The sequence below is a fragment of the Colobus angolensis genome, unplaced genomic scaffold (genome assembly GCF_000951035.1).
Source record: "Colobus angolensis palliatus isolate OR3802 unplaced genomic scaffold, Cang.pa_1.0 Scaffold131, whole genome shotgun sequence".
Classification (NCBI taxonomy): domain Eukaryota; kingdom Metazoa; phylum Chordata; class Mammalia; order Primates; family Cercopithecidae; genus Colobus; species Colobus angolensis.
The window spans coordinates 3,885,658-3,912,644 of record NW_012114364.1 but is presented as its reverse complement, the minus strand read 5'-3'; the positions used below and the strand labels follow the sequence as shown (position 1 = coordinate 3,912,644).

General features: G+C 38.3%; 1 protein-coding gene across 1 annotated transcript in view; it reads left to right on the top strand.

The window, feature by feature from the left end:
• Positions 1–329: 329 nt before the first annotated feature.
• The window catches only part of MRPS35 (mitochondrial ribosomal protein S35), a 43,378-nt gene continuing 16,720 nt past the window's right edge, over positions 330–26,987 (top strand). The window contains 7 exon segments of the mRNA XM_011934110.1: positions 330–453; positions 4,229–4,266; positions 5,687–5,854; positions 9,186–9,246; positions 13,408–13,547; positions 24,437–24,546; positions 26,528–26,597. Of these exon segments, the coding sequence (XP_011789500.1) occupies positions 336–453; positions 4,229–4,266; positions 5,687–5,854; positions 9,186–9,246; positions 13,408–13,547; positions 24,437–24,546; positions 26,528–26,597 (705 nt within the window). The 5' untranslated portion in view covers positions 330–335.

Here is a 26,987-nt window from a genome sequence, read left to right as displayed (position 1 = left end):
TCGGGTAGACTGCCTGACTCTTGGATCTGAGGTTCCACCCAGACCACGCCTGCCTTCAGTGAGCCGCAACCCCCATCCCTATGGTCCTTATCTGCAATTCTCTACGAACTGATTCACTGGAGTTTTAAGGATTTTTCTGTTTTCTTTTCATTACTTCTTTCAGTTTGGGGGTATCTTCCTGCACATTTGACTCGGCTCTGAGTGCGCAGACCCACGTGTTTCCTGTTTCTCCCCCCTAGTGCGGTGCCAGCCCAGGAAGCCTGTGTTTAGTCGCCCCAGGCCCGCCCATGACGCTGAAAGGCGCTTGTCCCTTCCGGCTTGCCGTCCTCGCAGTCATGGCGGCCGCCGCGCTCCCGGCATGGCTGTCTCTGCGGTCGAGGGCAAGGACTCTGCGTGCATTCTCCACCGCCGTGTCCCCGGTCACTCCGGTCTCGAGACGTGGCCTGAGTGAGTGTCTGTCTCGTCTTCTCCGGGCTTTGGGGGAGGTGCAAGAGCGGAATACCGGCCCCATGAGGGGTGCCGCGGTGGCTGAGCCAGCGCCGCCCGAGGGAGGCCGGTGCGTCTGCTGCCAGGCCAGTCTGGTAGGAAAGCCGTGGACGCAGGTCTGTGCTCTGCGCCGGCGTTGCCCGGCTGCTAGCCGCCTGTTTCTGCCCTGGGTGCTCTGGGCGTTTGCTCAGAAAGCTTACATCCCCCTTCCCCGTGACCTGCTCCTGTGTTGCCCCCGCCCACAGTCCCTGGTACAGGTTACTGGTGCTCTGTATTGCTTATCGGGCATCGGCAGTGATGAACCGTGGATTTCCCCAAACATTAAGAGAGTCATACGGTTGTGCTAGGACAAATTGTTGCTCTGAATTCCAGGCCACCAAATGGGCGGCCTTCATTCAACAAGCATTGATGAACTGCATTTAATAGAGATTATAGGGATGCTTGATAGCGTGCTTACCCCGGAGGAGTCTAGTGGAAAATACAGATTTATTAACGGAGAAGTGCTGTGTAGAGTGAGAGGCGCTGTGATAGAATGTAGCTGGAGTGACGGGAGCGTTGGGAGGAGCTGGCGTGAGTCTAATCAGTCAGCGAATCCTACCTGTGCTACTTCCTGTTATAGCTCTAATTTACTCTCCTCATACTAACAACTATCTAGTTCCGATGACCATCTCATTTCTACAAGTTTCTTTTCCGTTTCCTGTTTCCCTTCTTGCTCTCCTACATTGAATTCTCACAACAGCCAAAAGAGGTTTTCGGAACTTTAAATCTTGTCTTGCTGTTCCCATGTTCAAGATCTGCCCATTGTTTTCAGATAAAGTATAAATTCATTAATCCTAAATACTGGCTCTTAATAGGTCTAATACTTGTCTGTTTTTGATTTTCCTTCTTTCATTCTTGGAATACTTTACTCCTATTGTATACTGTGCAGTATTCTGGACACTCACCGGGGATACGGCAAGGTGGGGAAGTCAAGAGTACAAACAACCAAACAACTAAATAAGATGTCAGATAGGGTTTAATGCTATGAAGAAAAATAAAGCAGAGTATTGAGAATGATGGATTTGTGGGGAGTAGTGGCCATAGGGTAGTCAGGAAAGATCTTTCTGAGGAAGTGACATTTGAACAGGGCCCCAAGCCATGCAGAGATCTGGGAAAAGAGCCTTTGGGGCATGGGGAACTAAAAGAGCAAAGGCCAAAAGTTGAGAACAAACTGAGGGGTGTGATCAACGAACAGGAAGAAGGGCAACATGGCAGGACCTAAGTGTGAGTAGAGGAGAGAGTGGTAGTATAAGATGTCAGAGAGTTAGTTAAGTAACGATCTGATCTCTCCAGAGTTTGTAGACATTTCATTTGGATTTTTGGCTTGGGTTTTATATCAGAAGCCTTTGAACAGGGAACTGATATAATGTGATTTACATTTTTAAAAGATCACTGGCTGCTTTACTGGGGTAAGAGTGGAAGCCAAAGACGTGTTTGGAGGCTGTTGCAGTAGTCAAAATGAGATGATAGTGACTTGGATTAAAGTAATAGTGGAGAAGGGGATGTGGTTGTATTTGCAATATATTTTGAAAGTAAAGTTTGTAGGATTTACTGATGGATTTGATGTGGGGCTTGAGGACAAGTCTCAAAAAAATCCTGTTACATTTTTGTCCTGAGCAATTGGATGAATGATGATTCCATTTACACGAGTTGGGAAGACTGGAAGAAGAAAATCAAAAGCCCTGCCAAGGGGCTGAGCATGGTGGCTCATTCCTGTAATCCCAGCACTGTGGGAGGTGGAGGCATGTAGATCCCTCGAGCCCAGGAGACCAGCTTGGGCAACATGGCGAAACCTTGTGTCTACTGGAAATACAAATTAGCCAGACGTGGTGGCGCATGCCTGTAGTTCCAGCTACTCCAGAGGCTGAAGTGGGAGAATCACCTGAGCCTGGGAAGTTGAGACTACAGTGAGCTGTAATCGCACCACTGTCCTCCGGCCTGGGTGACAAGAGTGAGACCCTATCTCAAAAAAAGAAAAAAAAGCTCTGCCAAGGATGCATTATAGTTAAGAAGCCTATTAAGTGTCTTCAGCCTCTTTTCTCTCTGTCTCTCTCTGTTCTGTTCTTAAACTTCAGCCATATTGAATTTGTTCACTTTGATTTTCCATGTGCTCTTGCTCTGTTAAAACACTTTTTCTCACCTGCTTGTCTTCATGGCTATGTCCTGCTCATCTTTCAGGTTTTAGCTTAAAGTACACTTTCTCAGGGAGATTTTCCCCAACTGTATTGGGGTTTTCCAGAGAGACAGAATGTAGACGTAGGATAGGATAGATGTAGATGTAGATATATAGACATATGACAGGGGATTTTTTAGGGGAATTGACTCACCTCATAATAGGCTGTCTGCAAGCTAGAAGCTCATGTCAGTCCAAGTCCAGAAGCCTCAGAACCAGGGAAGCCATGTAATTTTCAGGCCAAGGCTGAAGCCCTAAGAACTCAGGGAGCTGCTTGTGCAAGTTCCTGGAGTCCAAAAGCTGGAGCACCTGGAGTTCTGATGTCCGGGGGCTGGGGAAGAGTGTCCCAGGTCCAGAAGAGAGAGAGAGTATGTTCTTTCATCTGCCTTTTTGTTCTCTCTGTGCCCTCAGCTGATTGAATGATTCCCACCCACATTGAGAGCAGGTATTCCTCACTCAGTCCACTGACTCACGTGTGTCTCTCCTGGAAACATCCCCACAGACATGCCCAGAAATAATGCTTTACCACGTGTCTATGTATTCCTCAATCCAGTCAAATTGACACCTAAAGTTAACTATCATGGCTGGGCACGGTGACTCACCCCTGTAATCCCAGCACTTTGGGCGGCCAAGATGGGTGGATTGTTGGAGCTCAGGAGCTTGAGACCAGCCTGGCAACATGGCGAAACACTGTCTCTACAAAAACTAGCCAGGTGTGCTCACGCTTTTAGTCCTAGCTACTTGGGGTGCTGAGGTGGAAGGATTGACTTGACCCTGGTAGTTCAAGGCTGCAGTGAGCTGAAATTGCACCGCTGCACTCCAGCCTGGGCGAGAATGAGATAACCTTGTCTCAAAAAAAAAAAAAGAAAAAATTCACCATCACACCAACCAAATGACTAGGTTTAGTTCCCTGCTATATGTGTTCATAATATTTATCGCTTAATTGAAATTATTTGTTAAAAAGTTGTCTTACTTGACAGACTCTGTAAGAGTCATTTTTTAGATGATGAATTCACTGTATTGGCAATTCAGATAACTATAGAATTTTCCTTACTGGGGCTGGGCATGGTGGCTCACACCTGCCCACTGCACTTTGGCAGGCTGAGGCAGGTGGATCACTTGAGGTCAGCAGTTTGAGACCAGCATGGCCAACATGGTGAAACTCCGTCTCTACTAAAAATACAAAAGTTAGCCAGATATGGTGGGGTGCATCCGTAGTGCCAGCTACTCAGGAGGCTGAGGCAGGAGAATCACTTGAACCCGGGAGGTAGAGGTTACAGTGAGCTGAGATCACACCACTGCACTCCAACCTGGGCGACACGCCAAGATTCCCTGTGTTTCCAGTTTTTAGTCTTCATTAAGATGATTTTGGTCCCTGAGCTTACCAGAAAAAAAAAAAAAAAAAAAAAAGGTTGTTTCGTTGTTATGTTACAGAATACCTTAAATTAGAATAATGGGATCATGATTGATGTTGAACAACTAACTTGACATGATAAAATTCCCTTTATTGTGTTCTTTTATGTACCGAAGAAAGAACATCCAGAAATGAAAGGCCTCCAAGAAGAAAGGTAAAAAGTTCATATACTCTACTATCTTAATGATTTCTAGAGTTCTAAAATGAGGCAGATACTCATTATAAGGCAGAAGGGTGTTGCCAGAGAAGACTTCACAAGGTCATGTTTACTGGATGATTACCATAGCCCTGGCAGAGGTTAGTCTTTGTTTTTTGTCAGTACCCAGAGAATAGATCATCTTTGAGAGGTCAACTGACTGAGGAACTCCCAGGAAACAGGTGTATAAACCAGAATGTGGAACAATTTCTAATGCTATCTTAAGTCCTGCAGCCTGGGACTTATGCATTAATGTAACTAGTTTGTTTATTTATTATTATTTATTTGAGACAGAGTTTCACTCCTGTTGCCCAGGCTGGAGTGCAGTGGTGCAATCTCAGCTCACTGCTACCTCTGCCTCCCAGGTTCAAGTGATTCTCCTGCCTCAGCTTCCCAAGTAGCTGGGACTTCAGGCACGTACCTCAATGCCCGGCTCATTTTTGTATTTTTAGTAGAGAGGGGTTTTCACCATGTTGGTCAGGCTGGTCTTGAACTCCTGACCTCAAGTGATCCACCTGCCTCAGGCCTCCTAAAGTGCTGGGATTACAGGGGTGAGCCACTGCACCTGGCCATATTCTAACTAGTTTAGTCTCACCCTGTGGACATTTGGATTCCTTACTTCTATGGAGGAATCTAAACTATAAGGTCAGTTGGTCAGCATAGTGTCAGAACAGAGACACATTAGTTGGAAGTTAAATGGTATCAAATTACAATAATCAAGAGCAGTCATTTCCTCAGGACCTGCTTCTAGGACATCAACTACGCTGGTTTTGATATTGTGTAGGTGGGGCCTGGCTGAATTTTGCCACTATAAACCCTACTTTTGTATGTGGGCCATCCCCTAGTATTTGATGCCATGAAAAATAAATGTTAATGTGATTGACTAAGCTATCAAGTACTAGTTTTCCTCTGGGCCTAGGAGTCATATAATTTTTCATTATGTATTTATTCAATCAGTTCAACCCTAATTATTTTTTCCTTTTCTTTTTACTTCTAAGGATTTAATGCCCACTCGTGCTACTGATTTCCATCAGAGAAGTTTGAAAAATTATTTCAAAATGTATTGTTAATTCACCCTTTCATAAGCCAAATGAAAAAATTTTTGCTGAACGTCTAAAGAATTTTTAGTGAAGAAAATGTGATATTAAAGGGGATCCTTGCCAGAGGGTGTGAAGAGAGAGTGCAGAGATATTTAGCTATATTTAGTGTTGTTTTTAAAATTTGGACAGCAGCAGCTTTGTGGGAGGTCAGATTTTACATATGTTGCAATTTTGTTTCTATTTCTTACAATTGTAGCTTTTTGCTTTAAAATTAAAATTCTTTAAAAATTAAAGAGTGTTTTTATATTTAAAATACTAAACGATTTTATATTTCTTAGGCACTACCTCCTAGGACAGAGAAAATGGCTGTTGACCAGGACTGGCCTAGTGTTTACCCAGTTGCAGCACCATTTAAACCCTCTGCAGTACCTCTTCCTGTTCGAATGGGTTATCCGGTAAAAAAGGGCGTGCCCATGACAAAGGAGGGAAATCTAGAACTTTTAAAGGTAAGACAAATTGCTGATTCATTGACTCAGACTTACATAGAAATGAATGCTGATCTTCCCCCCTATTTCTACTCTCTTATGCTTCAGCGTTCAGTGTATAGCAGCTTACTGTATTTTAATTAAAATTTTTAAAAATAACATAATAGGTATATTATTATACAACACCAGATAATAATAGGTGTTGATTTTGATTATCAGTGGTAAAGGATACTCAAAGAGTCCTAGGCATTCAATAATGTAATTAGTTGGCTGAGCCCGGTGGCTCATGCCCATAATCCTAGCACTTTGGGAGGCCGAGGTGGGCAGATTACTTGAGGTCAGGAGTTCAAGACCAACCTGGCCAACATGGTGAAACCCCGTCTCTACTAAAAACACAAAAAATTAGCCAGATGTGGTGGTAGGCGCCTGTAATCCCAGCTACTTGGGAGGCGGAGGAAGGAGAATTGCTTGAACCCAGGCGGTGGAGGTTGCAGTGAGCCGAGGTGGTGCCACTGCACTCCAGGCTGGGCAGTAGAGTGAGACTCTGTCTCAGGAAAAAAAAAAAAGAATGTAATTAGTCAATCTTGTGGCTTCCCTTGTGACCTTTTTCTATTGTATCTCTTCTTTTTGGAGACGGGGGTCACTATGTTGCCCAAGCTGGTCTTGAACTCCTGGGCTCAAGAGATATGCCTGCCTCAACCTCCCAAAGTGCTGGGATTACAGGTGTGAGCCACCACACTCGGCCTATCATATCTTTTCTGTATTGCATCTTTCCAGTGGAATTAAGAAAAATGAAATAACCTTGTTTGAGATTGAGACTTGGGAGGTAAAACTTCCAGTTTAAAAAGAGGGGCCGGGCACAGCAGCTCACACCTGTAATCCCAGCACTTTGGGAGGCCAAGGTGGGCGGATCACGAGGTCAGGAGATCGAGACAATCCTGGCTAACACGGTGAAACCCCATCTCTACTCAAAATACAAAAAATTAGCCGGGCGAGGTGTCGGACCCCCCTGTAGTCCCAGCTACTTGGGAGGCTGAGGCAGGAGAATGGTGTGAACCCGGGAGGCAGAGCTTGCAGTGAGCCGAGATCGTGCCACCGCACTTCAGCCTAGGCGGCACAGCAAGACTCCGTCTCAAAAAAAAAAAAAGAATTTAAATTTTTTCTGTCTATAAAGGTAGATTATTTAGTATTATTATTATTATAGTCTACCAAATTTAACTGTATTGCTTGAAGCAAAATAGGTTAAGGTAAATGCTTTGTTTGATAGCATGTATAATTATTTATGATGGGTATTTTAAAGAAAATATAAATGCTTAGTCTGGGAATGCATATCTTAGATGGTTTCTTAAATACAATGAAAGTTATACAAAGGAAAATGAACTGTTTTCCATTAGATGAGAGTCTTTGAAAAACAAAAGTTTGCTAAAAGGTGATGGGAACAGGGAGAATGGGTACTGTGTTGCTGGAGACGGGAAATGAAATTTAGAAATGGGAATGTGAAGAACGAGAAAGCATACATCAAGGAAAACAAATGTTTTCTTTGAATAAAAGAAGACAATTTTGTTCAAAGAGATCTTTGGAGAATTACGGGGTGAGAGAGTAGCAGTATATTTGCAGTAATGCTAATGGTTGTAAATGACATTTTAATAAACATAAAAACCCAAACATTTAATGCATGCCATTTATTTGTAGTGATGGTGTCATTGAATAAGCTTATTAACTGAGCTAACATATGCAAAGTGCATAGAACTGTGCCTATGTAAGTCCATGCAAATTGTCTGTTATTTTTTCCTTTTATGATTTTTGAGGTTTATACATTCATGTTTCAAAAATAAGAGTCTGTCACTGTGATCTGTTAAAAGTAGCCCCTCAACACTAGAGTTTATCATTTTTAAAATGTATGAAAAGGAAAAAACCAAAAGGTACAGTAAATGACACTGCCTATCCCCAAATCCCAGTTTTCAGTGCCTATTTTCTCTTGATTAAAACAATATTTTTTGTCCAGCTGTGGTAGTTCACACCTGTAATCCCAGTACTTTGGGAAGCCAAGGCAGGTGGATCACTTGAAGTCAGGAGTTGGACACCAGCCTGGCCAACATAGCGAAACCCCATTTCTACTAAAACTACAAAAAAATTAGCCAAGTGTAGTGGCGCATGCCTGTAATCCCAGCTACTCGAGAGGCTGAGGCAGGAGAATCACTTAAACCCAGGGGGCAGAGGTTGCAGTGAGCCGAGATTGCGCCACTACAACAGCCCGAGACTCCGTCTCAAAAACAAAAAACATTTTCTGATCAGCCCTCAAGATACTTGGCATAGTTCTTGGAGTAACTTTCGACTTGTTTACACTTTCTTTCCAAATGAGCCTTTAAACTCTTTTAGATGTTTAACTTTATTCAAGAAATGACCTAATAAATGCTAATTATTTATTTGAAGGAATCAAATCTCTGACCTTTCCTGAATTTTCATTCACATTATGAATGATTCATTAGCCTTTTAATATGTCATCATAAATATATTCCTAACTTCATTAAACTATCCAGTTAAGATTTGCTAGCTTCACTTATTAGTTCATAAAATGTTTATTATATACAAAGTGGAAATACTGTCATGCTATGCAGTCCAGGGGACTTGTGATGATTAAACAATGATCCGTATCCTGGCCGGGCACAGTGGCTCACACCTATAATTCCAGCACTTTGGGAGACCAAGGCAGGCGGGTCACCTGAGGCCAGGAGTTTGAAACCAGCCTAGGCAACATGGTGAAACCCTGTCTCTACTAAAAATACAAAAATTAGCCGGGCATGATGGCACATGCCTGTAATCTCAGCTACTTGGGAGGCTGAGGGAAGAGAATTGCTTGAGCCTGGGAGGCAGAGGTTGCAGTGAGCTGAGATTGTGCCACTGCACTCCAGCCTGGGTGACAGAGCGAGACCTTGTCTCAAAAAAAAAGAAAAGCAAAAAAACAATGATCCATGACCTTAAGTCCTTTCAGTTTTATAAAGGAAATATACATGTATACCTGTAGATTTGTGGCAGGAAGAATACTATAAAAATGATGTTTACTTTTTTTCATTATGATTGTCATTATAAGATGCTTGGTAAAAGACAAAAGATTTATATGATCTGAAGACAAACCCAGGTATCACTGTAAATTACTTGGTACTGAATCTATATTTTAAGAAATGTATTTCTTGAATTGACAACATCTGTGACAGAAAATCAATGTTGTAAAAAAACAGAATTTATTTACTGCATGTTTTACTGGGCCTGTGATTTAGTTTTATGAGAAAACTATCTTTTTCATGTTTTTAAGACATTTAGCTAATTTATCCTTTAACTTTCTCTATTTAAGATTCCCAATTTTCTGCATTTGACTCCTGTAGCAATTAAAAAGCACTGTGAAGCCCTTAAAGGTAAGTGGTTATTTTCTTAAATGAGTTTTATATTGACTTCGAACATAAATTTAAGAATCTCTGTTCTAAGATACTGTATAGCCTTATATTCAAGTTGTTTTCAGTGAATTGGTACATGTCAAGTCTGCGAATTTTTTTGTTAATGACTACAAGGTATTAGGAATAATAATCAGAAACCATGATCCTTGTTCACAGGTGGGTTAGGGACTTACTGTTGAGTTTTAGAAAACATGCACATAAGGCTGGGCATGGTGGCTCATACCTGTAATCCGAGCAGGTGTTTGGGAGGCCGAGGTGGGCAGATCCGCTGAGGTTAGGATTTCGAGACCAGCCTGGCCAACATGGTGAAACCCTGTCTCTACTAAAAATACAAAAAAATTAGCCCTGCATGGTGTCAGGCACCTATAATCCCAGCTATTCTGGAGGCTGAAGCAGGAGAATCGCTTGAACCCAGGAGGCAGAGATTGCGGTAAGCTGAGATCATGCCATTGCACTCCAGCCTGGGCAACAAGAGGGAAACTCCATCTTAAAAAAAAAAGAAAACAAACATGCACATAAGAAGACTGAAGTAAATGTTGCAGATACTTCGCAGAGAAGAATTATCTTAAAGAAATTATTGAAAATTTTAAAAAATGAATGACATGTGCATGTGGTAAATCAAATAGTAAAAGAGTTTATGATGAAAAAGCACTAGCCTTATGTGCTTTCTTTACCAGCCCCTCATTTATTTATGTATATATGCTTATATTTATAATAAATACTCTACATATAGTATATATATTTATATATACTTATATACTCTCTGTAGTGTGTATGTGTATTTATAAAATAACAGGTAATCACTGGAATATGATTATACCTTCAGTTCTGGATTTATTGATTTTGAAAACCTATTGATTCCTAGGTATAAACAGATTTCATGTACTTAACATTACTGCTTCTCCTTCTCCTTTCTACATGCATGGAGGTAAAGGCAAATAATATTTTTTAACTCATGGTTTTGTGTATGCTTTTATAATTATGTATATATTCCAATTTAAGTTCTGATTGATAGTTATGATTGATTAGATTAATTCAGGAGTTGGTACCTTTGGATAAAGTCTTAATATACTCATGCTGATTTAAAGGTGTTGTATATACATGCTCAGTATACTTATTAAGGCTTTTCAGGAAAGAATCCGAAACCTAGAAACACTTCACAAGTATCCTGATTATGCTGGGAAGGAGATGTGGAGTGGTAAACATAATTATGATTAAATTTGAGCTTTTCAAAGGGCCTTCCATTTAAAAATATAAGGAAGACTATATAAAGAGGTCCTGAAACATAGGAATAATAACCTTACTCTTGAAATGAGGGAGGAAAAATCTGTTTCATTTGTTTGGTCTTTTACTTTAGGACGTTGGGATGCTTTTCTATCCCTTTAGAGTATGTGTTTCTATATGCATTTGTGCCTGGAATTAGACTAAAACTGATCACTTCCAAATTTGTGTCCCAGGCTGGGCATGGTGGCTCACACCTGTAATGCTCACACTTTGGGAGAGTGAGTTGGGTGGATTGCTTGAGCTCAGGAGTTCAAGACCAGCCTGAGCAGTGTGGTGAAACCCCATCTCTACAAAAAATACAAAAAAATTAGCTGGGTGTGGTGGCACGTGCCTGTAGTCCCAGCTACTCGGGGGCTGAGGCGAGAGGATTGGAACCCAGGAGGTTGAGGCAGCAGTGAGCTCAGATCACGCCATTGCACTCCAGCCTGGGTAACAAAGTGAGACTCAGTCTCAAAAAATAAAAAAATAAGATAAAATAACAAATTTGTGTCCCATTTGGCACAAATCATGTATTACTATTTGATCATCGATAAAGCCAGTTAACAAATGGCATTGCACTGTGAAAAATTCCATGTTTCTTCTTTTTAAATGTGTGTTTATAATCTAGAAACTTGTAATTTTAATAAAATATTTCTGTAATACTTCCTGATTTTTAAATGAAAGGTTTTTGACAGGGCATGTTAGCTCATGCTTTTAATTTCACAGCATTTCGAGAGGCCACGGAGAAAGGATTGCTTGATCCCAGGAGTTTGAGACCATCCTGAGCAACATAGTGAGATCATGTCTCTACAAAAATATTAAAAAATTAGCTGGGATGTGATGGTGCATGCCTGTGGTCCCAGCTACTCTGGAGGCTGAGGTGGGCCTGGACGACAGAGTGAGACCCTGTCTCAAAAAAACATAAAAATAAAAAATAAGTTTAAAAAAATTAAATGAAAGACTTTCATACAGCACATTCAGAAGAGTGGCGTTCTATTTTATAGTACTTAAATGAGTGTCTTGCTCTTTCCTTAATTATCCCTTTGCACTTGCTGCCAGTCTCCGGATTTAAATTGCATCTTCCGAATAACTCAAAGGCTTTTCAAGTACTTCTTCTCAGTTTTCTTTCAAAGTAGGTCAGTTCAGATTTTATATCTAACTTGCAAATGGAAAATCTGAAGCACGGGAAAGTTAGGTAATTTACCAAAACTTTAATATCAGTGGCAGAAGTTAAATACAAACCAAGGTCTTCCAAAGTCTCGTCTATTGCTCTACCTATCAGATGAGTAAAGGCTAATAGGAATCTGTTACGTATTTTCCATTTGGCTGTGTTTTTTTGGACATATAATTTAGGTAATTTAATTTTAAAACTGTAATTATTATTTGATGATTGAAATGACTTATTCATAGTTTCTAAAAAAAGAAAAGAAAAGAAAAAGAGTCAGTGCAAACCCAAGAACTCACAAAATTCCCCAAACTAGTCTGTTTTAAAAAGTGCTTGGCAGTGATGCATCTTGTAGTGCAGGGTATTAGAATAAGTTCATGATGGGAATGAAATTCAGCCTCAACAATCTTGTTCTGTTCATATTTTTTAAATGTTAAAATGATGTTAATTGCAAAGATACTTTTTTCCCCTCAAAACGACTGGGTATTGATCTTTTAAACAGTGTTCAAGGAATGGAGTCAACTATATTTAATTTGTTAGCGTAAGAAAATTGTTAGCCCAAGGAAATGTTATTGGCAAAAGAGTTCTCACTGTCCCTTAGATTATCACCTACAAGAGCTCCCACGTCTGCCTGTGAAATTATGACCAGCCTTTTCTGCAGTTGTGCTTGTTTGGAGGAAGCATGTATGCAGTCTCATGTTTGACCCAAAAAACCAGTTACTTTTAGCTATTCGTAGAGTGAGGCTGTTTAAGAAATGAGATTTCCATTGTGGACAGCCTGATAGTGCCAGAGATTTTCATCTCAAGCTGAAAGTCCTCTGCCATGTTAACTTGATTGAAATAGGGCAAGATGAAATCAGCTCTGATACCTGGGGGAGGCTGGGAGCTACCTCTTTTCCTTTAAGTTTTTTTTTTCCCTATTCAGGGCCTGAGTTTATACTTCTGTGTTACGAAGGTAACATGCTATGAAGATAACAAGAAGGCATGTTCACAGTGCTTGGAGTTCCTGTTGTGACCTAGGTCTCAGACCCAATCACACTTCCTGTCTATGCTGTCTTGCCCAGATATGAGGACAAGGCTTTCTTCTTTCCATTTAGCCCCATTGGCACATAGAAGTCACATAGAAGAAATATCAGTTCTTATAAGAATCCATTTAAGGGCTTAGGCTTTTGTACCTGTTTGAGTTGAGGTTCTGTTCAGCCAGATTTCTAAACGACTGTTAACTCCATCTCAGTTTCTTCTTAGGGCTCTTTGAGAGCCTTCAATTCCTTTCAGCTGATCTTTAGTAACCTTTAGCAATTAATATTATCTGTTACTTTTTTGAAAACAGTAATGCTCTGGGTACTATGAACTGTTTGCTTTTAGTTGGTACGGAGGAAGTAAACTGTCCAATAACAGATATGTGCAAAGCTTATAATAAGCTTCCATTAAGGCACAGTTCCCTTTTAACTGAAAATACCACTACTATCAAACCTGAAATATCCAAAGAATTCCCTAAGTAAATTGCCTAATTTAGGATGTACCTAATAGGAAAAGGGATAAGTGATGATGGTATATATGTAAAGTGCAGAAGAGAATCTGTTCTTTCATGTGACCTGGCAATGATCTCAATAATTTGGTATTGTCTAGTAGTATGCATTACAATGAAAATTTACTTGCAAAAGTGTAATTGAAATTATTTCTTTTATTCTCAGATTTTTGCACTGAGTGGCCAGCCGCACTGGACAGTGATGAGAAATGTGAGAAGCATTTTCCAATTGAAATTGACAGCACTGATTATGTTTCATCAGGACCATCTGTTCGGAACCCCAGAGCACGAGTAGTAGTCTTAAGAGTAAGAGTTTTTTTCGCTTTTTGTTTTAAATAAGAATCATTATACTACATTATTTAAAGATGTCTTTGGTGGCTGGCAGAGTGGCTCATGCCTGTAATCCCAGCACTTTGGGAGGCCAAGGTGGGAGGATTGCTTGAGCCCAGGAATTTGACACCAGCCTGGGCAACATAGCAAGAACCTATCTCTAAAAATGAAGAGAAAAGAAAAAAAAAAGTACTTGATATGTGTAATTATAAAACTGTAATATTTATCACAGAAATTTTGGAAAATACAAGTTTTAAATTATACGCCAGGCACAGTGGCTCATGCATGTAATCCCAGCACTTTGGGAGGCTGAGGCAGGTGGATCACCTGAAGTCAGGAGTTCGAGACCAGCCTGGCCAACATGGTGAAACCCGGTCTCTACTAAAAATACAAAATTTAGCCAGGCATAGTGGTGGGCACCTGTAATCCCAGCTGCTCTAGAGGTTGAGGCAGGAGAATTGCTTGAACCTGGGAGGTGGAGGTTGCAGTGAGCCAAGATCGTGCCACTACACTCCAGCCTGGGCGACAGAGCAAGATTCTGTCTCGGGAAAAAAAAAAAAATTATAAAAATGCCCATAAATCTACCATTTGTAACCACTGCTAACTATAGTAGCTCATTTTAGTACATACTCACAGCCTGCCTTTGTGTATATTAATGGGATAATACTGTATGTGTTCAGCAGTCTCTTTCTTAACAAGAATTAACCATTTCCCAATAATATTAAACATTCTTTAATTTTAATTTGAATTTTTTTGAGATGGGGTCTGACAGGCAGAGAGCAGTGGCACTAACATAGCTCAATGTGGCCTCCAATTCCTGGGCTCGATTGTCCTGCCTCAGCCTCCAAAGTGGCTGGGACTACAGGTGTGAGACACTGTGCCCAGCCCATTTTCCTAAATTTTTTGTAGATACGGGGTCTCACTTTGTTGCCCAGCTGTTCTTGAACTCCTGGGCTCAGGTGATCTTCCCACTTCTGCCTCCCAAAGCACTGGAATTACAGGTGTGAACCACTGCACCCAACCTAATTTAAATGTAATGGCTACGTAGAATAACATATAAATGAGAGACTGTTATGTACCAAGACAGTGTTTGAATCTGGTGGGTGTAATGTTGATCACTTCAAACTTAGCTTGCTTTCTGAGACTGAAGTGATACATAAATAATTTCATAATATAGATCTACCATAATTTAAGTTATCTGTATTATGGAACCTTTAGGCTTTGTAGTGGTTTTCTTTATTAGAAAAATGTTTTAATGAATATTCTCAGGTATTAATATTTGTATGTATTTCTAATGATGTTCCTAAGATAACTTCCTGAAAGGAGAACTGTGAGGTCAAAGGATATATAGCTCTTGAAGTTTGTTGATATATATTGTAAAATTCCTGCAGGAAACGTAAAAAAATATAACACCATCAGATTGTGAGAAGGCCTGCTTTACTGTGCTCTCACCAACCTACATATTGCCTGTCAACTTGAAAAATTTGTCTTATATTTAAAATATGTATGTCTTTGAATACTAGTGAGGTTGAGGATTTATTCCTTTGCAAAACACTTATATTTTATCATTTGTCCATTTTGATGGTGTATTGATTCCTTGTATCTTTTTTTTTTTTTTTGAGACAGGGTCTCACCTTGTCACCCAGGCCGAAGTGCAGTGGCGCGATCTCGGCTCACTGCAATCCCTACCTTCCAGGCTCAAGTGATCCTCCCATCTCAGCCTCCTGAGCAGTAGCTGGGACTGCAGGCGTGTGCCACCATGCCTGGCTAATTTTTTTGTATTTTTGTAGAGACAGGGTTTTTCCATGATGCCCAGACTGGTCTCAAATTCCTGAACTCAGGCAATCTGCCTGTCTCGGGCTCCCAAAGTGCTGGAATTACAGGTGTGAGCCACTGCTACTGGGCCGTTGTTTCTTTTTAATAATGGCTTTATTGAGACATAGTTCAGTTGCTATAGAATTCCCCCCTTAACCATCCTCAAGCCCCTTTCAGCAACTAATCTTTCTGTCTCTGGATTTACCTATTCTTGACATATTATAAAAATGGAACCATGCAATATGTTTTCTTTCACATAGTGTAATGTTTTCAATAGGTTTCATCTGTTGTAGTGTTTTATCATTTCTTTTTATTGCCAAATGTTTTATTTTATGAATATACCACATTTTATTTAACCATTCATTAATTGGTGTACATTTGGGTTGTGTCTGCTTTTTGGCTATTATGAATAATGCTGTTGAACATTCATATACAGGTTTTTGTGTAGACATGTGTTTTCCATTCTCTTGGGTATATACCTAGCAGTGGAATGACTGAGTTGCATGGCACCTCCATGTTTAACATTCTGAGGAACTGCCAAACTTTTTCAAAGTGCTTCACTATTTTACAATTTCACCAGCAAATTTGAGGCTTTCTATGTCTCCACATCCTCACTAACGGTGTTATTACCTGTCTTTTAGTTTTAGTCATTCTGATGAGTATGAAAATATCTCATTGTAGTTTTGATTTGTGTCTCCCTGAGAACCATCTTTTCATGTGCTTGTTGACTATTTGTATATGTTTGGAGAAATGTCTGTTCAAATCCTTTGCCCATATTTTAATTGGGTTGTTGATCTTTTGATTGTTGAGTTGTAAGCGTATTTTATATATTCTGGACACCAGTCCCTTCTCAGATATATGATTTGCAAACATTTTCTTCCATTCTTTGGGTTGTCCTCTTACTTTCTTGATGGTGTCCTTTTTTAAGCACAGAAGTTTTAATTTTGATGAAGTCCAATTTATGTAAGTCATGTACTGCATAATGATGTTTTGGTCAATGATAAACACATACACAACAGTAGTCCCAAGAGATTATAAGACTGTATTTTCACTGCACTTTTTCTATGTTTAGATATGTTTAAATACACAAGTACAATTGTGTTCCAATTGTTACAGTATTTAGTACAGTAACATGCTGCACAGGTTTGTAGCCAAGGAGCAATTGACTATACCATGTAGTCTAGGTTTGTAGTAGGCTGTACCACATTGGATTGTGTAAGTAAGCAATGATGTTTGTACATGACAAAAATCACCTAGCCATGTCTTTGTCAAAAAATATTGTTAAGCGGCACATGACTATTATTTTTCCTTTTGTCTCTTGTGCTTTTGGTGTGATATGTAAGAAATCATTGTCTTATTCACAGTCATAAAGATTCACTCTTGTGTTTTTTCCTAAGAGTTTTATAGTTTTAGCTCTTACATTTAGATCTATGACCTATTGTTTGTTAATTATACAGTTGTTCCTCAGTATCTGTTTGGTATTGGTTCCAACACCGCTTGCAGATACTTAGATCTGCGGATGCCCAAGTCCCTGATGTAAAATGGCATAGTATTTGAATATTGAATATAACCTAGTACATCCTCCTATATACTTTAAGTCATTTCTAGATTACTTACAATGCTTAATACAATGTAAATGCTATGTAAATAGTTGTTATACTGTATTTTAAGAATATGCATTTTAAAAATTGTTGTATTGTTATTTTTTCTGAATATTTTCAATCCACGGTTGGTTGAATCCACAAATGTGGAACCCGTGGAGACAAAGGGCCAGCTGGATATGGTGTGAAGCCAGGGTCCAGCTTCATTCTTTCGCATTCCTTTTGCATGTTGATCCAGTACCATTTTTGAAAGGACTTTGAATGGTCTTGGCACCCTTGTCAAAGTCATGTAGTTACCTTTTAACTTTTCATTTGGCTACTTTACCAAATTCTCTTTTTTAAATTTTTTATTATGAAAATTTTCAAATGTATGGACAAGTAGAAAGAGGCTAATACAATAAATACCCATGCACATGGCATCTTGGTTTGGTAATTAATATTTTGACAAATTTGCTTCATACACACACATACACATCTAAGTACCTTAACATTTCTGACACCTAATGTTTCACACTAAAATACTTCAGTGTGTTATCTCTAAGAATTCAGGAGATGTTTCCTATTTAATTCCAATACTATTAACACATGTAACAAAATTGTCAGTAATTCCCAAATATTATCTAAAATATCTACCCCACACTCAAATTTCCCCCGTTGCCTTACAAAATGGTATTTATTAAGCTCTTATTTAAACCAGAATCCCGTCAAAGACCATTGTATTTGATAATGATGTATCTTATGTCATCTGGAATGGCAAACAACTCCACCTCCCTCCCTTCTTCCTGATGAATTTGACTTGTTAAAGAGGCAGGTATTTTATCCTATAACATTTCCTACCTTCTGAATTTGCCCTGTTGCATCTGGATGTCATTTACCATATTTCTTTATCTCCTGTATTTCACATAACCTGGACGTTAGATTTAAAGGACTGATAAGATTCCAGTTAAATGTGTTTGGCCAGAATACTTTATAGATAATGCTATGTATTTTATATTGCATCAGGGGCACGTAAAGTCTGGTTGCCTCATTCTTGGTATGCTGAAATTGAGCACTTGGCTAAGAAGCTGACAACCTAATCATTCCTTTGTGAAGATTTTTGTTGTTTTGCTTTTCCCTTAAACAAGTAATCTGTGGGTGGATATCAAGCAAAATCATTATCCTTTTTGATCCTTGAAGTATATCTGTCTTAACTTTGGCCAGTGGGAACTCTTTTAAGTTGGTTCCTGTGTCCTTTTGTTACAATCCATTAGCATTTGAAAGTTTCTTTGTATTTTGACACAAGATGGTTCAGGCTCATTTTTATACATTTCTTATTCCGGACCTGGAATCAGCCATTTCTCAAGGAGCCCTAATACCTGTCAGTGGACAATGGTGTTTACAGACCATAATCTGGATGCTAGGACTTCTCAGTTGATTCTTTCAGAAGTTTCTCAAGAAATAATCGATAAATAATGGTAGTTTTAATTCCCTTTTTCAAGTATCTGTAGCTTGTTTTTTCTTTTCGTCTTCTGCGTTAGATAAAATTTTGGAAACCACATTTCTGTAGTCCCTTATGCTGTTCCATAGTTTGTCTGTGCCTCTAGTGTTTAACCTCAGGTATGAGGTAGGATTTCAGTGAGATAATAGTGTTTATTATGTTAATGGTGTATCCTATTCTTAGACTACTAGCATTTACGAAATTACCTCCTTTGAATTATTGAAGTCATAAATTACATTAATAGGTTTTCAGTACACTGATGCATTTCTGAACCCTGGTCAGTTCATGGTGTATCATTCTTTTATTCTACCACTGATTTGCTGTGCTAGAATTTTACTTAGGATCATTTGTCCAGATGCTGTATTGCTCTGGAGAAACATGAGATCCTGCTGTTACTCACCTGGATCACGCCACGTGCCATTGCACTTCCAAGGGTCTGTCCTAGGAACTTCTAATTTAGTATTTGAAACGACTGTTTGTTTCCTTTGTCAAAGAAATCTTGGTACACATGGCATATCTTTTTCACACAGCAGTCATGGAGCAGTTACCTGATACACTTTTTTAAAATTAAACTTTTTATTTTAGTTTTTAATTTGCAGAAAGGTTTAATTTGCAGAAAGGTTCCAAGAATAGTAGAGAATCCTATGTATTTCAGACCCAGGTTCCCCTGTTGTAAACATCTCAAAATATACTATGGTATATTTGTCACAACTAGTGAATTAATATTGATACTGAATCAATATTGAATTTATTGTTACTAAAGTCCCTACTTTGTTCAGATTTTTTTAGTTTTTTTTCTAACACCCTTTTTCTGTTCTAGAATCCCATCCAGTTTACTACATTACGTTTAGTCATCATAACTTCTTAGGTTTCTCTTGGGTGTGATGTTTCTCAGACTAGACTTGTTTTTGATGACCTTAACAGTTTTGAGAAGTACTAGTTATCTATTTGGTAGAATGTCTTTCAACTTGTTGTGTGTTTGGGGAGAAAAACCCCAGAAGTAAAGTGCCATTCTTGTCACATCATATCAAGAGTATAGGCTATTAAGATGATTTGTTTTGTTTGTTTTTTTGAGACAGGGTCTCACTCTGTCGCTTAGGCTGGAGTGCAGTGGCACAATCACGGCTCACTGCAGCTTCCACCTTCCCAGGCTCTGGTGATCCTCTCACCTTTGTTTCCCCAGTAGCTGGGACTACAAGCACAAGACACCACGGCTAGCTAGTTTTTGTATTTTTTGTAGAGATGAGGTTTTGCCATGTTGCCAGGGCTGGTCTCGAACTCCTGGGCTCAAGTGATCTTCCCGCCTCAGCCTCCCAAAGTGCTAGGATTACAAGCAGTGAGCCACTGTGCCGGCCATGATTTGTCCGTGATGATGCTAATCTTGATACCTGGCTGAGGTAGTACTTGTCCATTTTCTTCCCCATAAAATTATATTTCCTCCCCTCTTTTCCATACTGTACTCTTTAGAAGAAAGTTTTACAATGCAGAGCCCACACTTAAGGATCAGGAGGTATGTTCCACTTCTTTGAGAAAGAAGTGTCACATAAATTATGTACAGTCCTTTTATATGGCAAATTTGTTCATTCCCCCCTATTTATTTAATCATTTATATCAGTATGGACTCATGGGTATTTATTTTATACTATGTGTCATAATCCAATAAAATGTTATTTTTTTGCTCAAATTGTTCTGAGTTTAACCATTGGGAACTCTTTCCACTGGCTCTTCTGTTCCTTTGCCATGCCCCCATCATTTGTATTTTAAGCAATTACTTATTTTCTAGCACTACAAAATGCTCTGGGCTCTTTCTCTGTCCCATTCCTAGAATCAACATTTCTCCAAGGAGCCCTGACTGATGTGCTTTTGATTGGTCTGGAGGGTGACTACTACCTCTTTGAGGTGCCTCCTGGGACCCTCAAAATGTTAACTTTTATACTCTCTGTAGCCTGTATTTTAAGCCAGAATATTCGAAGTACCCTGAAGAAATGTGTTGAAAATCTATGCAACCATTTTTACATTATATACTAGCAAATAAACAATCTTTAATTTCTAGAATTTTCCATTTTCCTCAGTGATATTGTTGATTGATTTGTAGTTTTCTTTCTTTGCTACGTTTCAGTATCAGGGTTATACCATTTTTTAAAATTTAATATAATTTTATTTTTTGAGACAGAGTCTCGCTCTGTTGCCCAGGCTGGAGGCCAGTGGCACGATCTTGGCTCACTGCAACCTCCGCCTCCATGGTTCAAGCGATTCTCCTGCTTCAGCCTCCCAAGTAGCTGGGATTATAGGAATGCTCCACCACTTCCAGCTAATTTTTGTATTTTTAGTAGAGATGGGGTTTCACCATGTTGGCCAGGCTGGTCTCGAACTCCTGACCTCAAGCATTCTGCCCTCCTTGGCCTCCCAGAGTGCTGGGATTACAGGTGTGAGCCACCGCACCTGGCCTGTACCATCTTTATGAAGTGAATTATGAAGCTTTCCAACCTTTTTTTATTTTGTAGAACAGTTGAAATATCACAACAATATACTAAGTTCTTAGATTGAAACTGTTTTTAAATCACAAAGACAGTATATGTTTACTGTATAAAATTTCAAAAATCCCAATAAAAGAAAAAAAAAGAATTGAAAGTTCAGCCATGCTTGTATCGTTCCACAGGTTCATATTTTTAAGAACATATTAAATGTTACCTATTTTTCATAATAATGTTAACAACCACAATCAACAGTTGTTGAGCTCTGTTGTGTGTTGAAAAATCTCTGAACTTAGAGTCAGGAAACCTAGATCCTAATTTATGTTATTCACCTCAAGTTTTGTGGGCCTCCGTCTTCAGTCCTAGAATTAACATCTGATGTCCCTACTGGTTCTAAGTTTGCTTATTTTATTTCACACAAAAATAATCTCATTGCTTCATTTGAAGGATGGCACCAGATTTCATTTCTTATATCATGCTTTGCCTCTTGTCCTCTGTGCCTTGTGCTAGCCTGTGATGCCTTCATTGCTCCCTTGTACCCCTTCTGCTAACTTCATGTCTGCCCTGCTAGACTCGGCACTCCACCTGCTGGCTGTTGAGGTTCAGTGGTGGTGTCCTGGATGTGCCATGTAGTTCAAGGGTAAACGTAGGTCAAACAGATGAACTAAAACACATGCAGTCCAGTATGATTAAAGCAATCTTGTGAAGGTAGTCAACTGTTAGAAACTATTGGACATACTCAAATTTTTTAATTCACAGAAAAAACATTTTTGATAGTCATAAAAGTAGTTTAGGTTTAAAAACAACTTATATATAACTTTACTTCAAAAGTGCTTTCTTCTATTAATCTCATTTATTTCTGACAAAAATTCTGGAATTAAGTGTTCCCAAGGAAACTGAGTCTCAGGGAGGTAACATGATTTGTTTAAGGTAACATATTAAATGGCAAATCTACAAATCAAACCAATTCTTGTCTTTTGTGTAATACCAACATTCTTTAACCACATATACTTGCATATAGAGAAAATATTTCACAAGTTAGATATTTCCCAATTTATGTAGCTCTTTTTGTGTTAAAATGTAGGCATTTGAAGTTGTATATATATATATAAACCAACACCTCCTGTGATTTGCAATATCAGCGTTATTTTGGGGATAATGTTAACAGTATTATATTGATTCTTTGAAAAGTAGCAATTGAGGGCAAAATATGTAAGTACTTTGAATTTTGATAAAAGACAGTGAATGCCACTCAGCCCAGGTTAAAGTATTAGCCTATATTAAAGACTACAATGTTGCAGTGCCTTTGAGTGCCACCAGGTGGCGTGAGTGCACCACACAGCTGTCTCTGAAATATTTATGATTTTTGGCATAAACTCCATATAGTTTTTGAACATTAAAATGTTAATGTTAATGTGAGTTTTAAATGAATGTGAATGTGATCTTACATTACATTGTTACAGTAATGACCGGCTTTGCTGCCTTTTTTTGGACCACTTACATAAAAAGCTACAATACTTCAAGCTTTTGAAACTTTTAAATTTATTGTTAAACGTTATTATGATTTCATCGAAGGGAGGTGTAAAAAAGGCAAAATCACGACATTCTCACTATCCTAATGTAAAAACTATTCATTTTTCTCTCCTTACTCCCTCTGTATACATGCATATGTGCATATATTTGTGTATTCATAATCATAATAAAGGTATATTTTATTTTTTGTAAAAAATTCTTCATGTTTGTTTTAATCAGAGTATAAAATGGCTTATTTTATCTATCAAGTCAGTAACCTGGTGGTTGATACGTTCGAGAAAACTAGTGATTCACATTGTCTAATTGAGAGTTAGTAGTCAGTATTCATACTAGTTGAGTTATTTTTAAGAGTGCATTTATATTTATCTATTTTCTCTAGTTCAAATACAAAATACAAAAATTCACAGTGCTTTGAAAAACAATATATCCTCGCTTTTAAAAATTTATGTATTCATTCCACAAGTATTTATTGCATGCATTTTAAGTGTTAAGCCATTGCCAAGAACAAGATAGACATCATTCTTGCCCTCAAGGGTTTCAATTCAGTGAGAAAAAAATGGGAAAATAAATAGGCTACTATACTTTGATGTCTTGAGGGAAGTGTACAGGGTCATTGAAGCTACAGAAAACCAAACAGATTTCAAAATCCTATTTAGCCTTTTTTCTTCATATAGTACAGCTCTTTTTTTATTCTTAATGCTCTCCATGGAAGATTAATCTTTACCTTATTTAATTGTATTCTGGTATCTAACCTAACCTATCTTCTTTTTTTTTTTTTTTGAGTCTGAGTTTTGCTTTTGTTGCCTAGGCTGGAGTGCAATGGCACGATCTCAGCTCACTGCAACCTCCGCCTTCTGGGTTCAAGCGATTCTCCTGCCTCAGCCTCCTGAGTAGCTTGGATTACAGGCATGCGCTACCATGACCGGCTAATTTTGTATTTTTAGTAGAGATGGGGTTTCTCCATGTTGGTCAGGCAGGTCTCGAACTCCCGACCTCAGGTGATCTGCCCGTCTCGGCCTCCCAAAGTGCTGGGATTACAGGCGTGAGCCACTGTGCCCAGCCTATCTTCTTGTGTCAAACATATTCATCTCTAGATAATACCTTTAGCCCATGCCCTTATTCTCTGCAAATTAAAAAGTGTGTTCTTTTGGTCTTGCACTTCCTAAAATATGTCTAAGGAAGACTAGGGTTGTGAACTGTCCCTTGAAAAGTGGAATCTGAGGTCAAATAAATTTGAGAATCATTGCATATTAACCCTACATTTTGAAATTTCAAGATGCTTATTAGCATATTATCTGTTCTAAGAAATGCTACCTTAACCCAATTTACCTCGGCATTTCCTAAACATTTTCGACAGAAAGAGTCTTTAAAAAAAATTCTTCTTAGCCTGTGGGACTGGTGTTAACATTTTGAGAAACGTTGAGCTAAATGAATTTTTTAAGTGTTTCCTTCCCTAATGCTGTATTCCAGTTTCCATGAGGTATCTGTAGCTTTTTAAAAAATCTTGTTGCAGTGATACAAGTCTCATAATTGCGTTGTAGAACTTGTTGTAATGATACAAGTCTCATAATTTCATGGTAGAAATTTCTTAAAGCCCTTATGTTTTATCTGTTTATTTCTATATTCCAACTTTACTAACACTAATTGAGTTTAATTCTATTAGTGCTACTCATTAGCACCATAATTTCATTTATTTAACAGATATGTCATTAGTTCTTTCAGGGAAGGCACTAATGCCCAGAACTTTCAAAGAGCTTCAAACAGTATGTTCCCCTCCCTTTTTTTGTTTCCGTGAGTAAGATCAGAGTTTATAATATGTCCCAACTGCTTGGTCTGTGTAGAAAGGAGTTTGAAAAGCTTTCTTTTTAGTGGATTTAATGTTAATAGGAATAACACTGCTACCTTTTTTTTTCACTAAACAATTATATGAAATTATTTTTTCAAATAACTTTTCTTATTTTTAAGGTAAAGCTTTCCAGTTTGAATTTAGATGACCACGCAAAGAAGAAATTAATTAAACTTGTAGGAGAGCGATACTGCAAGACCACGGATGTGCTTACCATAAAAACAGATAGGTAATGGAAAAAAAGTTCAGCCGACTGGTCAGATGCGTTTCCCCATTGTCTTCCAATTCCTTGGCAGTCCTTTTTAAAGAAATTATGTTGAAGATGGGGGAGGGGGTAGCCTTTTCTTATTAAGCAGAGTTCTCTAATTCATATTTTTAATATCCTCATACTAGCCTACTATTGCTGTGATCTTTATGCAGAGGCATGCTTAGCTAATTTATTTTTAACCTTGATTTTAATATGTCCATGTATATAAAACTCAAGAGAGATATTAGAAGAAAAAAGTGTGATTTGCTAGTGATTAATGCTTAAGCAGGCTTTTATACATTCAAAGCATATAAAAATCTTATAGTTCAAAAGTAAAATTATTAAAAGATCTCTGTGGAAATTGATCAAGGCACATTTGTAAATAATCAAAATCTCAGAGCCAGGACAGATGTTTATAAAGGCAATATTAAATTTATCATATATGAATTTATAAATTGGGTCATTTTTATTTGAAGTAAAGAAAGGTTATTGGTATGTTTTCACTAAATGGCTATTTTATTTTCAGAATTATACTTTAGCTGTTTCCGAATTATGTCAAAATATAAAAGACCCACTTTTAGAGATAAGTAAGTGGACTAATCTGCTGTCTTCTTGCCCATCCCTGTTTGAAAGCATTTGGAGGTGTCAATTTTGATTAGGTCTCATGATTCGCAGTGGTGGGAAGAAGGAGCCTGACACACATGCAGAGACTGCAACAGTGTGGAGGCAGAAAAAGCTTGGGACCATGGTTTGTGATTATTACCATATGGGAGAAAGTAGGTTTGAACTATATTAGGAATAGTCCTTTTACTGTGTTTAGATAATGTTGGCTTTTCTAGTTCATGCAACCTAAACGCCTTTAAAATGTTGTTGTTTGAAATTCTGTGAGTATCCAATAATGTTGCTTTTTTTTTTTAGTTAGTTTTACAAGTCTTAGTGTATGGATATGTTTTATGGTAATTATTTAGAGTAGAGGACTTAAATATAAGTACAGAATAAGCAGTATAGTTGAAGTTGTCATATGATGGTTTCATTTGATATTTAAAGAAATTGGAAGTAATTGTATCTTTCTGTGTATTATTTCATTATTCTTAAAGCTCAATGTGTCATCTCATGTATGTAAATGTTTTACCTAATTTTAGGTTATTAGTTTCATTTTAAATACAGCAGCAATAGCACGGCATTGCATAGTGTAATTCACTTTTAAAAGAATCAGTGTGTAACTCATTTTTAAAAGAATCAGCTCTAGGAAAACCAAGGTCAACATCTATCATCTTTCTATATCTACGTCTTATTTGTATTTTTAAATTTTTTTAGAGATTGAGTCACTCACTCTGTCACCCAGGCTGGAGGTCAGTGGCACAGTCATAGCTAACTGAAGCCTTGAACTCCTGGGCTTATGCAGTCTCCTGCCTCAGTTTCCCAAGTAGCTATGACTACAGGTGTGCATCACCATGCTTGGCTAATTTTTTAATTTTTGTGGAAACAGGGTTTTGCTGTGTTGACCAGGCTGGTCTCAAACTCCTAGCCTCAAGCAACCCTCCCACCTCACCCTCTGGGATTACAGGCATGAGCTAGCACGCCCAGCCCTATGTCTGCTTTTTAGGTGAACTCATCAGATATGTTCATGCTATCTGGTAGATTCTTGGCACTGAGATGGTGAAGGGAACTTGGATTGGACACAATCATAGTAAAAGTAGCGTAAAGCTCTTGTTATATACAAATAACTCCATTACTAATGAAAACAAAGAGATACTTGAAATTAAGTTAAAATAACACCGGTATTTAGCTTCCTCAAGTAATGAACTACAAAGACTATTTTTATTCCAAAAACAGTTTTCCTAAAGCAGAGAAGGAATATCTGAAAACATTATCTTCTGTATTTAGTATATTGCATATTTTGCAAATTATTCTGTATACTGAGTTTTTAGAATTTTAACTTCTCCCGCTTTCCCTTTAATAGGTGCCCTTTAAGGAGGCAGAACCGTGATTATGCAGTGTATCTACTAACAGTGTTATACCATGAGTCTTGGGTAAGTGTGTGTGAATATTTAATGATTTTGTCAGTGTAATTTAGATGATGTTAACCTTTCAGAATACTCTGTGTGGCATGTACTCAGTTGAGTATTTTGTGAACTGCTAAATAATCTAAGTATGTATGAAATGTCATAGGTAGCTTCTACTGACTTTAAAAGTGAAGTAGGATTTGAAATACAGTTATTCAGTTCATCGCAGGACCTTGCTGAAATCATGTTCCTAAAATGCTTTGAAACTTCAGAGTTTTTGACTTTGGTTGGTTTTTTTTTTTGTTTTTTTTTTTGACTTTGGGTGAAAGTTGTTAGCTATGAAGAGAATAATAATTATTGTATAATTTGAGAATTTATAATTCATCCTCTTTAAATTGCAGAGCAAAACTTTATAGA